The sequence below is a fragment of the Tenrec ecaudatus genome, chromosome 18 (genome assembly GCF_050624435.1).
Source record: "Tenrec ecaudatus isolate mTenEca1 chromosome 18, mTenEca1.hap1, whole genome shotgun sequence".
Taxonomy (NCBI): Eukaryota; Metazoa; Chordata; class Mammalia; order Afrosoricida; family Tenrecidae; genus Tenrec; species Tenrec ecaudatus.
Genome location: NC_134547.1, coordinates 57,679,478 through 57,694,455, shown reverse-complemented (window position 1 = coordinate 57,694,455; position 14,978 = coordinate 57,679,478). Strand labels below are relative to the sequence as shown.

The 14,978-nt window shown below is 53.9% G+C and overlaps 1 protein-coding gene across 1 annotated transcript; it reads right to left on the bottom strand.

Annotated features, from left to right (window-relative positions):
* Nucleotides 1–229: 229 nt before the first annotated feature.
* On the bottom strand, nt 230–14,976 carry CES2 (carboxylesterase 2). The gene is made up of 12 exons (XM_075536875.1): nt 13,937–14,976; nt 5,753–5,957; nt 4,809–4,950; nt 4,073–4,206; nt 3,738–3,993; nt 3,229–3,327; nt 2,807–2,947; nt 2,588–2,668; nt 2,174–2,318; nt 1,750–1,884; nt 1,129–1,201; nt 230–798 (listed from the first exon to the last, which is right to left on the bottom strand). Exons 1-12 carry the CDS (start codon nt 14,010–14,012, stop codon nt 639–641), a joined length of 1,647 nt encoding a protein of 548 aa, XP_075392990.1. The 5' UTR covers nt 14,013–14,976; the 3' UTR covers nt 230–638.
* Between the last annotated feature and the right edge of the window lie 2 nt (nt 14,977–14,978).

The window sequence follows — 14,978 nt, the reverse complement described above, 5'->3', positions numbered from 1 at the left end:
GCCCTCCATGGCCTTCTGGGAAGCACCCTGCAGAAAAACAGCACCATTGGGGTGCTACAGTTGTGGGGGGGGGCGGTATAGGACCACCTCCTGGCTCGCCTGGCCCCATGTGGCTTGGCCAGGCTCCAGAGGCCCATGGACACGCCCATCCTACTTCCCACAAAACTGGGTCGGTCATTTCTACCAGACACACAGAAATGGGTGGGTGTGTAGTCAATGACGGAAGACATTTCATTGGAGGGACAGTGACTTTTATAGTCTCAGTAGTTGGTGGCCTGAGGAGGCCTGGTGTCCCCCTTTCTACTGGCCACAGGCAGATGTGAGGACGTGAGGGTCTTGCTGACAGGTGGCCTGGCTGAATGCTGCTGACCTTGTTTGGGCCAAAGTTCCAGAAACATCTCTGAAAGTGCAGAGGGGCCTGGAGGGGCAGGAGAGGAGAGGGGCAGGGTGCAAGAGTAGAGGTGAGGGAAGGAGGATGGGGTCTGAGGGAGGGGTCCAGGGTAGGTTTGGCTGCTAACGGCATGCAGTGGGTACTTGATCACTGTTTGCTGGGGGGACGCCTTACAGAATGAGAGAAGAGCAGGCTGAGTGAGGGCATAAACTCCCGGCTCCTTGGTGGTGCTCCTTGGGCCAGGGCGTTACAACTCTGCATGACTCTCTTTGCGCAGTTTCTTCATCCAGAAGTGGAGCCTGTCAGCCTTTAGGGCGCGGCCCACCTTGGGCTGCAGGTTCAGCTGCAGGTATTTTGACTCCTGGTCAAACAAGGGCCAGTGGGGCAGCCCCTCACCATTGGGGTCCCTGGAGGATAGGCAGATGGGGCAAAGATCACCAGGAGCCCTGCTGAGCCCAACCCCAACCCTCTGACTGGGGCCAATGAGCCAGGTGGGCCTGAGAAGCAAAGGGTTGGGGCCCCAATGTAGCACAGAAGCTCTGAGGAGCAGGCCACCTGGTGTATTAATTACCCAGCCTCCAGGCTGGGAAAAGGCCCAGCCGCCTTGTCTGTCCTGTGGGTCCTGGTGCTCACCTGTAGGCTCACCGGGTCCCCACAGACCAGGGCAGCTCTGGATGGATATGAGCCCCCACAGGTTGAGGGAGGTGGGGTATAGGCGGAGGAAGGGGGCATCTCACCCATTTCGAGCAAAGTTAGCCCAGTATTTCATCATCTTCCGGCTCAGCAGCTTCTCCTCCTCAGTGACTTCAACTGCAGAGAGGTCAAAGGTCCCCGGCAGGGTCAACCCCCATCCTAGCAGCTCTCTCTAACACACACACACACACACACACACACACACACACACACGTCACCCTACCACACAGGCCACCCTGGGCCCAGCTCTCCTCTGACCCCTCCTCCAGGTTGATCTGGAAGACAGTGCCCCTGCTCCCAGGCCTGGCTCTCTGCCACCACCCTCCTCCCCTGGGGAAACAGACCCCCCTCTTGCCCCAAACTCCTAACATGGGCTCATTCCCGACCCAGCATGGGCCCTTTTTTCTTCTTCTAACACTGGAAAGGCACTTAAGACCCACGCATGTCTGTGGTCTCGGCACTCTCCCGAAGAAACCCACCTGGTGGGGAGGAGCAAGCTGGGAAGCAGCACGGTCCAGACTTCCCAGCACAAGACCATGAACAACAGATCCCAGCCTTTTCAGAGCCTCTGTTTCCTCCTCTGCACTTGGAGGCCCAGGCAAGATCATATCCCACATTTTGAGGACTGTGGAGCCTCCAAGATGCCCCGACCTAAGAAGACTCACTGTTGCCCCAGGAGAAACCTCCAAAGACGAACGGGATCTCATCGCCATGGTCTGCCTTCACGTAGGAGGGTTTGAGGTCCTTGAAGAAGCTGGCCCGATGCTGGAACTCATAGAAATACACAGAGCCTCGCGAACCTGGAGGGGTGGGACCGAGTGTCCCTGTGTCACCCGCGGTGACGAAACACCCAAGTCCAAAGCTGGCTGGAATCTGGACCTGGGTGTTGGAGCAGGGACCGTGGGAAGGGCTGGGAGTCGAATGTTGACCTAGAACATCTAACTGTGTGGACTTGGGCATGTCACAAAAATCACTGACTCTCCAATGCCTCGTGTGTAAAATGGGGAACGCCTGTCCCTTCAGCCTTCCCTGGGACTCAGCTCCGAGCTGACCCCTTCCCAGACAGTCTCTGGCTCCCGCTGTACTCACGATGAAAGTCTGCTACTTGGAGAGCAGGGATCACGAAGAGGGAGTCCCCCATCAGCTCGTGGAACTGGGCGCGGAGGGCCTGGGGGTCGCTGGTGTCCCCCACGTACTCCTCCAGCAACTGGTTGCCGAAATCCGGAGACATCAGCTACCCCAGGTAGATCAGGAAGAGGGAGGTGAGGCAGCTGCCTGGGCGCTGGGATGCAACAGTGTCAGGGTGGGGGAGATGGGTCCTGGGAGGGGCTAGGGGGATGGGGAAGTGGCCAAGCTCCCGGGAGCCTCCTTGCAGAAACACACACATTTGCTCTTGGGGGATACTGCAAGGGGGCGGGGCTGTATCTGAGGGGCTGGGACTCTCCTGCCTTGAGGTGGGAGGGAAGGAGCCCCTCACCATCGCCCAGGGCTCAGGACCCTCACCGTCTGTGCTGACATTTTCTCTATGGCGGCCTGGATGCTCTCTCGATCCCACTTTGACTGGTTGTCAAACATGCCCATGGCCTGAAGAAGGGAAGAGTCTTGTGTTGGGGGTAGGATAGGCATGGAGCTACTAAGCCCTGGGAGCCACCCCCGTGGTGGCACCCCGGGCACCCAACGGGATTGGGTAGATGTGTGTGTGGGCTTGGGGCAGGGCCTTACGTTGGGGATGACCCAGCCAAACTCATCATTGTTGATACCAATGATGCTGGGCACAGGCTGAAAGTCGCTGGAGGCCAGCAACTCCTGGGGGTGCTTGGGTAGGAAGGCGCCGTCCACCACGCCAGGGATGATCTTCAAAAACTGGAGGGCGAGCAAAGTCAGGGGGGCAAGGCTCAACGCCTAGAAAAAGCCCGAGGCATTTTCTGACGTGTATTGGTGCCCCCCGCCCCACCCTGGCTCCTCCAGGATGCTCATGCCTCCCCAGGAAGTCCTACGCCCAGCACTTGGCCTGATCTCCAGTTCTCATCAAGGGCTGGCACTCCATCAGGACGAGATGGAGTCCCTAGCCCAAGGAATGTGGAAGGGCACCCAAGCCTGCCCGGCACCCTCCCTGCTCCGCCCTCGCCCCCATCCAGCCCCACCTTGGTGATGGAAAGAAGCTCCTCCTCACTCTTGGCCCGCAGACAGCTCACCAGGGCCTCTGAGTCCACCTGGCCACAGGCCGACAGGTTGGCCACCATCTGCAAAGGGGCCAGACAGGGTTGAGTTGTCCTTCCCGGCACAGACGGAGGAGGTGATGGCCCCTCTTGGGAGCAGGTGCACCCACTCCCAATTTCCTAAAGCACCGTGGGCGGTCTCTGGAGACCTCAAAATCATGTCAGCTTCCCAGTGATCAGCCAGAAGGGCTGCCCAGGTGCCCGGGAGATTTTACCCATGCAGGGGCCCCAACTGGCAGCTCTGGGTCACAGGGCACCCTCAGACTCTGCCGTGGGATTCTGACCCCTGAGCTTCTCAGCCATCCCTGGGTTGGTGTCGCCAGCTGCCTGGGCACCCTCCTATTCCACACGGACACTGCGACGGGGGAGTCTTCAGGGTAAGGGAGGAGGCAGCAGGGCAGCAGGTCCGGGCTTGCTGTCAAGGGAGCACTCACTGTTGAGATCACGGAGGAGCTGGCGATAATGCCAGGCAGCAAGGCCACGCCGCTCTCCATGATGGCCCCATGGAAGAGTCCTTGGGACATGGGGGACAGGACATGGGAGGACACACTTATGCCTCCTGCAGACTCCCCGAAAATGGTGACGCGGCCAGGGTCGCCTCCGAAGTGGGCGATGTTGTGCTGGACCCAGTGCAGGGCGGCCACTTGGTCCAAGTAGCCCCAGTTGCCAGCCGCATGCTCGTCGCCGGTACTGAGAAGGGACAGGGACAAGGGTCACAGGGCTGTCCTGGCTCCATGCAGCTGCTTGGCCCACCTGGCCCCAGCCTCACCTTAAGTAGCCCAGGATCCCCAGGCGGTACTGAATGGCCACCACCACAACCTCCTCGTAGGCGGTCAGGACAGAGCCGTCGTACAGAGAGGCCGAGCCCATCACTAAGCCGCCACCATGGATCCACACCATAACCTGGGGGGTGGAGGCACAGGCGGGCATGGTGGGGCTCCCACAGCCCAACCAGACCCCCAACGGGGCTGCTCTCTGGGCTACCACTGCCCTGGTTCTACCCACCTACCCACACAGACAGACTCCACGAGGGCGGACACAAGACCAAGCCTCCTAGCCTTTGGGCCTCACCCCCTGGACCAATACCTGGCTCTGTGCCTCCCAGCACCCTCTCTGGGGAGGAACAAGAAGGGAGGTTTCCTTGATCATGTCACCCATCCTTACAGGCATTAAATGGAACCAGCCCTACGGCTAACGTGTGGTGAGGGTCTCTGGTGACATCTAAGGGCGGCCCTGGGTGCCTGCAGAGGCCCCTGGACAGAAGCTGGGGGGAGTCACGGGTTCCTCCCAGGGTCATCGAGTCCTCAGGGGTAGCTGGGGCTCGGGAACCCCTGTGACCCTATGTAGGAAGCCCCCTCTTGAACCCGGAGAGCAAAGTGGAGGCTCCCAGATGGGGGGCCTCAATGGCCGGGTCCCATCTGAGTCTATCTAATCTCTGGCAGCAGGGCTCTCTCTGCCCCGCCCCGCCCCATCCCCGCCCCCAGTCGGCCTTGGCTGATACTCACTGGCAAGTTGGCGCCCTCCTGGGCGTGGGCAGGTGTATAGATATTGAGGTACAGACAGTCTTCTGACGTGTGGGTGATGGGCAGGCTTATATTCAGTATGTACTTCACCAGCTTGCTCATCCCCTCGGTGTCCTGCAGGCACCTGGCAGTCACGGCAGACAGTCAGCCCCAGGTTGGGTCCGGGGCCAGAATCAGCCTCTGCCTCCACGTCCCCACCCCTCCGTCACTCGTCGGCCTCTCTTCCTTTGCCAATATTCTGCTCCCATACGCTCCTTCCCTGAGGCCCCCTTCCCCACCAAGTTGCTGACTCTAGACAAACTTGGGGGTAGCCTGGCCTTCGGGGGGCTGTCAGATTATGAAGGGCCTTAGATGCCACTTTTGCCAAGACCGAAGCCTTGGGGGGAGAGGGTTCTCTGTGAGAACCGTTGGTTCATGTGTTGACAACTCCCCACTATAGCCCTAAACGCAGAGAGACTTGGAAAAGGAGTTGGCCTCCCGACGGGTGCCGGAAGAATGCATGGAAGCTCACTATCCATCAGCCCCCTCCCCCCCCCCCCCGGGGCCAGCTGCAAGGACATATGCACAGATGAGTATCTGCTGCATCTGGTCCTGCTGCTTGGCACCGTGAGAGTGAGGGTCCCTGGGGGCCACCTCTGCCCATCTCCTCAGCGGGCTGCAGTATTTCTGCCGGAGTCGGTGGCTCCTAGAAGGCTCCCAGGGCACATCCAAGCTGCACCCGAGACGCCTCTCACAGGTGAGGGAACGCGTAGCGTCACTAGAGCCTGGGCCTGGCAGCCTCCAGGTGCTGGGTTCTGAGCCAGCAGCCTGGCTCCGGTACAGAGAGTAACCGGAGGAGAAGTAGGCAGAGTTAAGAAGGCTGACAAGCCCACAGTACCCTCCCACCCTAAAGCCTGGCATTCCCTGGGCCCCAGGGGAGCGCTTACATGGCTGAATGAGCAGTCGCATCCCGCACACCGCTCCACGGTTCAGGGGGCTGCGGGGGTGCAAACCGCAGTGCCCCCAGGGGCGGCTTGGCAAAGGGAATTCCCAGGAAGGTGTGGACCCCCACTTCGGAGTCCTTCACGTGTTTGAGGCTTCCCTGCACCTGCCCCGTGTGTGTGGTCCGAATGAGGCTGGCAGAGTCCTGGCCTGTGGGCAGAGAGATGGGCATCAGGTTGGCATCTGCCTCATCAGATCAGCTGACCCATCGGACCATGGCAGCTGCTGGATCCTTCGGAGCCACAGTCCAGCTCCAGGGCTCCTTTCCAACCCTGCTGCACATGATCCCGCCCCCACTTCTAATGAACCTGCTGTCGCTGGCTCTGGCCCCCCAGCCTCATCCACTGGGCCCTGGAAATCTCCTCGGGGCTTGGCAGCACCCCAGGAGCTTAGCTTCAAACATGGCCATGGCATGAGAGCATCGTTTTAACTAGCTGTGTGCCCGGGCTCGTGAGACACAGGGACGCAGGGTAGTGGGCAACCCCAGCTCCCGGTCTCGCGGTCTCCCGCTTTAAGCAGAAAGAAACCCCACAAAGAAAGTGAGCATCCTGCGCCCTGTGTCAGACAGTGAAAGTTAAGTCAACTGTAACGTCGTATCTTTTGATCTCCCTTTTGTACTGTTTTTCAGCTGTTTCCGTTTGTTTGCTTTTTAAACAGAGATGAATCTCCAAGGGTCAGGGGCATGAATCTCCTTGCTAACAGACCTCCTTGGAAAGTGGGTTGTTGCAGGTGCAGTCGGGGTGAAACGTAGCACCCTCTTATGATGCATATAATCCCCCTTATGATCCATTTCAATGTGTTCTAGTGTTTCAGAGTTTCTGCTTTCTTTTTCGATTGAGGTCAGTTTTCATCTGCTTCACTTTGTTATTTCTGGGAGGGTTTTTTTGTTTGTTTGTTTGCCTGAAGGTTAATGTTTTTCTGTGTATGAAATCCAGGCTAGGCGAATGTATAGAGACAGGAACTGGATTGGTGGTTCCTTGGGAGCACGGCAGGGGAGACTGGAGGTGGGAAATGCGGAGGTAAAAACAAGGAAAGCCGGGAGAACACGTTCTCCAGCTGATGGCGGTGATGAACCTATGAGTCTCCTTGATGTGATGGAACGATTGAATTGTATGAGATGTGGATTATATGTGAATAAAGCTTGGTGGAAGTGGGGGAGAGCGTCCTACAAACAAAGTGTGTGTGGGGGGGACTATTGGTGAGGAGTGGGACATGAGAGAAGGGTGGCCATGACTGAGGTAAAAAATGGGAGCCTGCCCGTCTATGGGGATTAGTCAAGGAAGATATGGCTGGAAGTTACCTGAAAAACACAGTCAATATTCTTAGAGATAAGGCACAAAAGAATAGATAAGGAATATGCTAGCCACCTACTAGGAAAATGCCCTGAGCAAACAGGGAGCACATTCCATCAGGGCAAGCAATACAAACGATGGCTCCTGTGCCAGTGAAAAGGAGCCTGGTAGCCTGGGCTGCTATCTTCAAGGTCGGTGGTTCAAATCCACCCGCTGCTCCTCAGGAGAAAGATGAGGCTGTCTGCTCCCATAAATAGTTACAGTCTTGGAAACCCTATATAACAGTGATTCTCAACCTTCCAAATGTGTTGACCCTTTAATACAGGTCCTCCTGTGGTGGTGACCCCCCAACCATAAAATTATTTTCATCGCTACTTCATCACTGTAATTTTGCTACTGTTATGAATAGGGCAACCCCTGTGAAAGGGTCATTCAACCCCCCAAAGGGGTCGTGACCCACAGGTTGAGAACTGCTGCTGTATAAGGTCGGGATGAGTTGGAATTGACTCCACAAGGGGGGGGGGAGCAAGGGAAAAGAGAATGTTAGGTAGCTTAGCATAGGGCCTGGGGTGTCCCTTATGTATGCTCAGAGGTCGGAGCGTGGGCGTTGCACCTGATTGGCCCATCTGGGCCAGGTGACTTCAATTCAGCCAATGGGGTCGACCAGGGTGGGCAACCACGCCTCCCTGCGGAGGAATTGAAAAGGCCAGAGGTTTTGCTCTGGCTCTCTCTCTCCCCTGCAGCGGCTGCTACACAAGACAGCATGGCAGGGCTGCGGTCCCACAACCGTGCGGGGACTGTCTGCCTTTGTTCCATTTACTGTAAAACCTGAAACTGCTTCTAACTTTCACAAAACTCACTTGGATCACAAACCAGGCCTCAGCGTGAATTCTTTGTGGTGAGAAGCCAAGGACTGAGGGATCTCTCCCGCAGGAGAGATCTAACAAGAAGTGCAGGTCGGGATCTGACTCTGAAGAGAAAGACTTCCTTTGCCAGCAGAGACCGCACCATGTACCAAGTGGCCTTGCCCCTGGCCCAAGCCAAAGAAGTCACACAGTCTGATTCTGATCAATCTTCTAGAATACAAGTTCACGGGAAGCTATGAGACAAGTCACCCATGGCAGGAAGGGTCTTCAGAAACCTGACAAAAATCTAATAATCAAAAGTGAGATAAAACTTTGACACCACCACCACCAACAACAACAACAAAACTTTGACACCCACAGAAAGACGAGTAACTCAGTCTTCAAATGGGCAAGGGGATTGGATAAAATTTCACTCAAGAGGGGATGCAAATGGCTACCAAACACCTGGAAAGAGGTGGCCAGTCATTAGGCTTCTGAGAAATGTCCATGAAAACCATAAAGAGCTACCATTCCACTCCCAGTCAGGGTTGGGAAGAAGGCTCTTTCACAACGCATGACGTGCACGGGCACAACCTCGTTTGCTGGAAGTGAAGACTTGAAACGCTGCCTGATGCCTAGAGCATTCAATATGAATCATACATCAGCATAAAGAAAACTAGAGTTCTCACCTTTGACAAGAGTGACAGCGTGATGGATGGAGAGAAATATCGAAGTTATGAAAGATTTTGACTTGGATCCAACATCAGCATCCATGGAAGCCACACTCAAGAGATTACGTGACTCATCGCATGGGGCAAATCCGTTGCAAAAGGCTTCTTTAAAGTGTTAAAAAAGAGAAACAAAGAGCTCATGTTGAGCGTGAAAGTGCATCCGACTCAAGCCAGGGTATTTTCAGTCGTCGTTGATGCATGTAAGAGATTGCCAATTCATAAGGACGACTGGAGACGAATCGGTGCCTCTTTGTTAGGGTGTGGACGAACTAGATTGGATGTATCAGTGGAGAATGAACTGCCAAGAAGAGCAAATGTTTTGGAACAAGTCCAGCCAGATTGGCCTTTGGAAGTGACGGGACTGGCACTTTGGATACTTTCTCCAACGAGACCGGTCCGTGGAAAAGAACAACATGCTTGTTAAAGGTGTCATTGTTGTTAGTTCCCATTGGGTTGGCTCTGGCCCATAGCCACCCTATGCACAACAAAATGAGACCCTGCCCGGCCCTGTGCCATTCTCACCATGGTTCCCAGTTCAAGTACTTCACTGGGAGTGGAATGGTATCCCATTATGGTTTGATTGACATTTCTCAGAAGCCTAATGACTGGGTGCATCTTTTAATGGAATTGGTGGCCATTGGCATGCACCTCTTGGATGAAATGTCTATCCAATCCCCTTGCCCATTTGATGACCGGTTATTTGTCTTTCTGTTGGTATCAAAGTTTTACATTGGTTTTGGTTATGTGGGAAACAGAAAGGTTTCTCCCAAGCTGTCTCCCTTCAATATATCCCAAACTTAGCTGATGTGGCAAAATAATCATTTATAAATTATCAAGGGTTTGTGACAGAGGGGGGCAGGGAGGGAGGGGAAAAATGAGGAGCTGATACCAAGGGCTCAAGTACAAAGCAAATGTTTTGAGAATGATGAGGGCAACTGAGTTTATTGTGCCAGCCTGGCCGATAAACACAAGTGGGATTAATTGAAGGGCAGAGAGATAAGTGGCTCAGTGAGCCTCGCCTTTCTTGTCTCTTGCTCTTTAATCATTGGACCCCTTGCTTGTTCTGTGCCTCAATTTAAAGGGCACACTACCTGTGGGACGCCTAGCCTATGAACTGTGTCGCTGTAAGTTGAGGTCCCTTTAAGACCACACAAATGAAATTTATATCTCCGGAGCTGAGAACTGACAGTTGGTGACCTGGCTGAAGGTTGCTGTTTGCTGCCTGTGCTGAGATAACCTAGCTCTCTCTCTCTACAGAGGAGGACCTGACGGCCCTCAAGACTTGAAGGACTGCCAGTGTCTCACAACTCTCCCAGGGGAGTGAGTCGTACTGAGCCATTTGTACTGCTTTATTATTTAACTGTTCATTTCTTATATTATATATCTATCTGTTTATAATTTAACTGTTCATTTCTTGTGTTATATATCTATCTTTATATATATATATATATATATATATAATTATCAGCAATCTGATTTTATCTCTCTAGAGAACCCTGTCTAACACATTTTGGTACCAGAAGTGGGATTCTAGAGAAATAAAATCATAAATATGGGCTTCTTAACTTGGCTCTCCAGCCTGGCTAGTCTTAACACTAGTGAGACTACTTCAACATCCCAAAGTATTGACAATTCTGCTACTCTTCCTAATCCATGGTGTGAAATAGCAAAGATAATGCCTAAAGTAGCACCACCGGTAAATGAGGTGCTGGTTAAAGAGGAGGCTCTGAGTGATCGTATGTTTGATATTTTCCAGGAGTTTTGTAAGGATGCCAAGTATAGGGAAGCTGGTTGCCTGGTCCTTCTTACAATGGAAAGTGTGATTAAGGAGAGGAATGATCTCAGAGCCTCAAAAGCATGCCTCAAGTGCAGACTAACGGATGTGAAAACTTCCATCTGTGCTACAAAGGAGAGCTGACATTGCTGAAAACCAGGTCCAGTCTCATTATACGAGTGGCTGAAGTACAATGGCAGCTGAATTGCAGATCTAGAGCAGTGTCTGAAACCAAAGTAAGGGCACTGATTGGGAAAAGTTGGGACCCCGAAACATGGGATGGGAACATATGGGCTGATGATCCAGAAGAGGAGGATATTGAGCCCTTAGAAACAATTGACTCACCCCAGTCAATAGATTCACCCCTCCCAGCTGAAAGTATTAATTCACGATCCACACCTGAGCAGATTAGCCAAACTATTCAAGTTGATATTCCAGGTGGAGGTGCATCAGTAGCATTGCCTGAGGGAGATGCCTTACAAGATATTGCTGAGAGCACCCAGGAAATAGCTCACCACCCATTATTTCTGCTAGACCTGTCACTAAAATTAAGTCTCAGAAAGCTCCTACAGGCGAGGTTGAGATGATTACCCAAAAAGAAGCGCGCTATACTCAAAAAGAGCTGCTCGAGTTTTCAAATACGTACAAGCAGAAGCCTGGGGAATATCCTGGTCTGAGTTTCTGGATATGGGACCCCTAAGCACAGACTCTTCTTTCAATGTCTCTGCGAAAGAGGCTAAGAGAAGATCTAATTCTTTATTTGGCTGGTTTGCTGAAGCATGGACTGCCAGATGGCCTAGGTTGGACCAACTTGAAGTACCTGACCTACCTTGGTACCCTGTAGAGGAAGGCATCCACAAGCTTAGAGAAATTGGTATGCTGGAACGGGTCTATCAGGATATTCCCATAGACCCACAAAGGGGGTGTCCTGAGGACATACCCTTTACCACAACCATAAGTAACAAGTTTGTGAAGTGGGCCCCAGCATCTCTTAAGACTCCTGTAATTACTATTTTATGTACACCAGGATTAACAGCGGGCACTGCCCTCAGCGAACTCTGACTTGCCCACAATGGGGCTGATTGGTCCCTGTAATGGTAGAGGGCCAGTGTCAGCACTGAATTAACAGAGACAGGGTGGGTGGGGTTATAATAGACAACAAGGTTTCCGTAGTAATCAAAGCAACCTGTCTCATAGGGAATTATGGCATTGGCTACTTAGCCACAGTGTCCCTAGGAATGAAATAGATGGGAACCCTGTATTGCCTTGGCACAAGAAACTCCATTTTGAATCAGGTGCATCCATGTTAGTTCTTGAAACTCACCCCTCACCGACCTCCCCCTCCCTTCGGTAAGCCACAAATGTCCAAAAGTGAATGTTCTTACTAACAGGATGCTTGCTCAGCCAGTTTGCCCAACTCCCACCCAATTCCCGGAAAATTTAACGACCGTTTTCCTTTTTTGCAATCCCTTGTGTAAGGACCGCCCCCCCCTTGTGCAAGGGGGATATAAAAACACAGCTTAAGTTTCCCACTGCGCGGCTTCAATAACTCAATGCCCTGAGTTGCTGAGCCCGCCCGCAAGTTTCTCAATAAAGCCTGCTTCTAAAACTTTGTTAATTGGATCTCTGGTTCTGTTTTGTGCCCAAGTAAACCTTACAAAACGTACTAAATATTTACGTGAGCTATACAGGCGAAAGGATGGTAGATCAGGTGAACAGAATAGACAATCACGATCGCTCAATCAATTCCCAGACCTGAGCCAGTTTACAGACCCACGCCCCCGAAGAGACTGTCTTGACCAGGAAGTCCATGACCAACCTACTACTTCAGGGAAAACAAGTGGTCATTGATGTCCTTCACCCTACGAAAGCGACAGTGAAACACTAGCCAGGTTGTACCAGACCACACCGGGTGTCATTTTTGAACTTGGAATCAGAACGCATTTGGGTGGTGGCAAGACTGCTGGCTTCGGCGTGATTTTGGGCCATGCAAAGAAAGTGGAACCTAAGCATGGACTTGCACGCCATGGCTTGTAATAGAAGAAAAAACCCTCCAGAAACAGCTCGAGGAACGCAGACAGCATGAAGATGGCCAGGGGGCACTGCAAAGGCCATCGCCAGCACTGGCAATAAGGGAGCTGGAGACTGGATCACAGGAGGAATAAGGAGTCGCTAGTCACTAGATCTGGGATGGCTCTGTGGATTTTTCACCAGAGAATTAATACACTGCCAAATCTTTCAAAAAGAAGGAGAAAACGAAGTCTTGTGCGGAAGATGGCAGTGAGTTTGCTTGAGTGGGTGGGTTTTGGTGACAGGGGGGTTGTGCAGGCTGGGGAGGGAGGGGGAGAGAGGAGGTAGAAAGATGTGACTGTCTGTCTTCCTAAAGATTGGGGTCCTGGAAACCATGGGCCACTCTACTCTGTCCTGCAGGGGCTCTATGAATTGGAATCATTGAGTGGCAGTGGGTTTGGTGGCCCAGTGGTTAAAATGCCCAGTTGCTAACCCAAAGGCTGGCAGTTGCCGGACCCACCAGGGAAGTGGGAAGGAATGGGATGACAGCCTTAGAACCCCCATGGGGCAGTTCTGCTCTGACCTGAAGGGGGACTCAGAGGTGAATTCACTAGACAGCAGTGGGTTGGGACCATTCAGGTGAAAGGCTAGGTCACAGCATACATCCTTTCCTGAAAGAACTCCCAGCCTGTGTGTGAGGAAGGGCTCCTCCTTAAGGAGGAGTGAGGACCACTCCCTTGCCCAGTGTAAGTTCAGGGTAAGCTTGCTTTGAAAGGAGGCCAGCAGACCCTGCCCATCAGGAGCCCCAGGACTGAGATCCCAGGTACACATGGGTGGGGTAGGGGGAGGTGAGTTACAGTGCAGGGAGGACCCTGGGCGGCAGATCCACTCCCAGAGCTGCTGGAGAATGCTGGCACTGGGACCCTGGGTCTATTGCCTGCAAGTCCAGGGCCTTTGCCAAGGGCCCAGAGGCCGTGGCTAGGGTGAAAGCTACTCTGACCCAAAGCTCGGCAGGAAGCAAGTTCTCAGCAGCTCCAGATGAGGCAGAAAGAGCTGGCAACCTGGTTCTGTGAAGAATGTAGCTTCCTTGGAAAGCCCAACGGGTGCGTTCCAGTCTGTCACAGAAGGGGATGGCATGTGCCAAAATCCATGGGGTGGCACCCAGCAACTTTGGCTGGGACTCCTGGGGAGGAGCACTCAATGGGTCCTGGGCAACCCTCTGGTCTAGAACAGGCTGAGGGAACTTCGCCAAAATGGAGTTAAAGGTTATTGGAAAATGCCACGAAGTTTTTGGTTCCCCTTCATAGTATCAGTTATTGCTGCTGTCACCCTCCAGCAAACCAGAGGGAAATGTCCCCCAGTCCCTCAGCCACAGGAGGGCCACAAGGACAACCCCACCCTCCCCTGGGGGCTCTGGCCTCTCTCCCGAGGCCATCTTCCCTCCCGAAGCTTCAGGCTGTGACCACCAGAGCCTCACCCAGGGCCTGGACCAGGAGAAGCAGGAGTCCGCAGGCCACAGCACTCAGCGGCGCACTCCACCGCTCCCGCTGCATGTTGCCCGCACTTCTCCTTTCAGCTGCTTGCAGAAGCTGCTGCTGCTCCCGGTGGGGTGGCGCTGCAGCCTGTGGGTGCCTCGCACTGCCAGTTTGGACTGGCCCCGGAGAGGGCGGAGAGGGCGGAGACGGTCGCCGGGGCCAACCTGGGCAAAGGTCGTGCTGGCATCTGAGTTGAGCTGAACCGGCCAGGATGGGGCGAGGAGCAAGGCAGTGATTCCTGCAGCCCGTCCTTTGATTGGGCCAGCACCCCCGCCCCTCACCCCCCTTCAAAGCTGGGGGCACCGCTTTCACTGTCCTGGCCAAGAAGTTGAGGGGGTCGTCAAGTTGTGATTGAAGAATCCAGGGAGGCTTCCCTGAAGAGGTGTGCCTTCAAGACTTCCACAGATGCTGAAATGCCGGTGGCAGTGGCAAGAGGTGTGGCTGCCCTTTGTCCTGACCGTGTTCTCCCTGATTTTCTAGGGCTCTGAGCGTCTTGGGTGGCCTCTTGAGTCTCTACCCCCACCCCCATTACCACCACTTATTCTCCCTGATGGAGGCTCTCTGAGGACCCTCCTTCCCCCTGTCAGGGCTCAAACTCTTCTTTTCAAACAGAAGCCACTGTTCTCGTGAAAATGCGTGGATCTACATTCATCGCTTGTTGTGACCTCCTGGGTTGCCATCTCTGCCACTGCAACATCGGGAGGGGCTTCTGCTTCCTTCCTCTTTCTTGTTTCTAGATTGCGTCCTTGGGGAAATGCTACTCTTGCCCAATGGTTGACGGTTCTCTTACAAGGAGCCCGTAGTAGTGACAGCAGTGATGGAGTGGGGTTTTTTTTTCTGAGAACCGGCCTGGGACTGCATTCGGGGCTTCAGAGGCGCTCCCAACGCCCCGACACCTTTCTCAGCATCCCTGGTCCGCGGAGCGCGCGCGCCCAGGCGCCGCGTGTCCCTCCCGCGACCCCGTCGTCTCGCCACGCCCATCCC

Excerpts from the sequence above, each read along its gene's own strand:
- CES2 (XM_075536875.1), bottom strand. The coding sequence starts at position 14,012 with ATGCAGCGGGAGCGGTGGAGTGCGCCGCTGAGTGCTGTGGCCTGCGGA. Across the intron at positions 2,669-2,806 it reads TTGGCTGGGTCATCCCCAAC|GCCATGGGCATGTTTGACAA; the intron begins GTAAGGCCCTGC and ends TCCCTTCTTCAG. Across the intron at positions 1,202-1,749 it reads AGGTTTCTCCTGGGGCAACA|TTGAAGTCACTGAGGAGGAG; the intron begins GTGAGTCTTCTT and ends ACCTCTCTGCAG.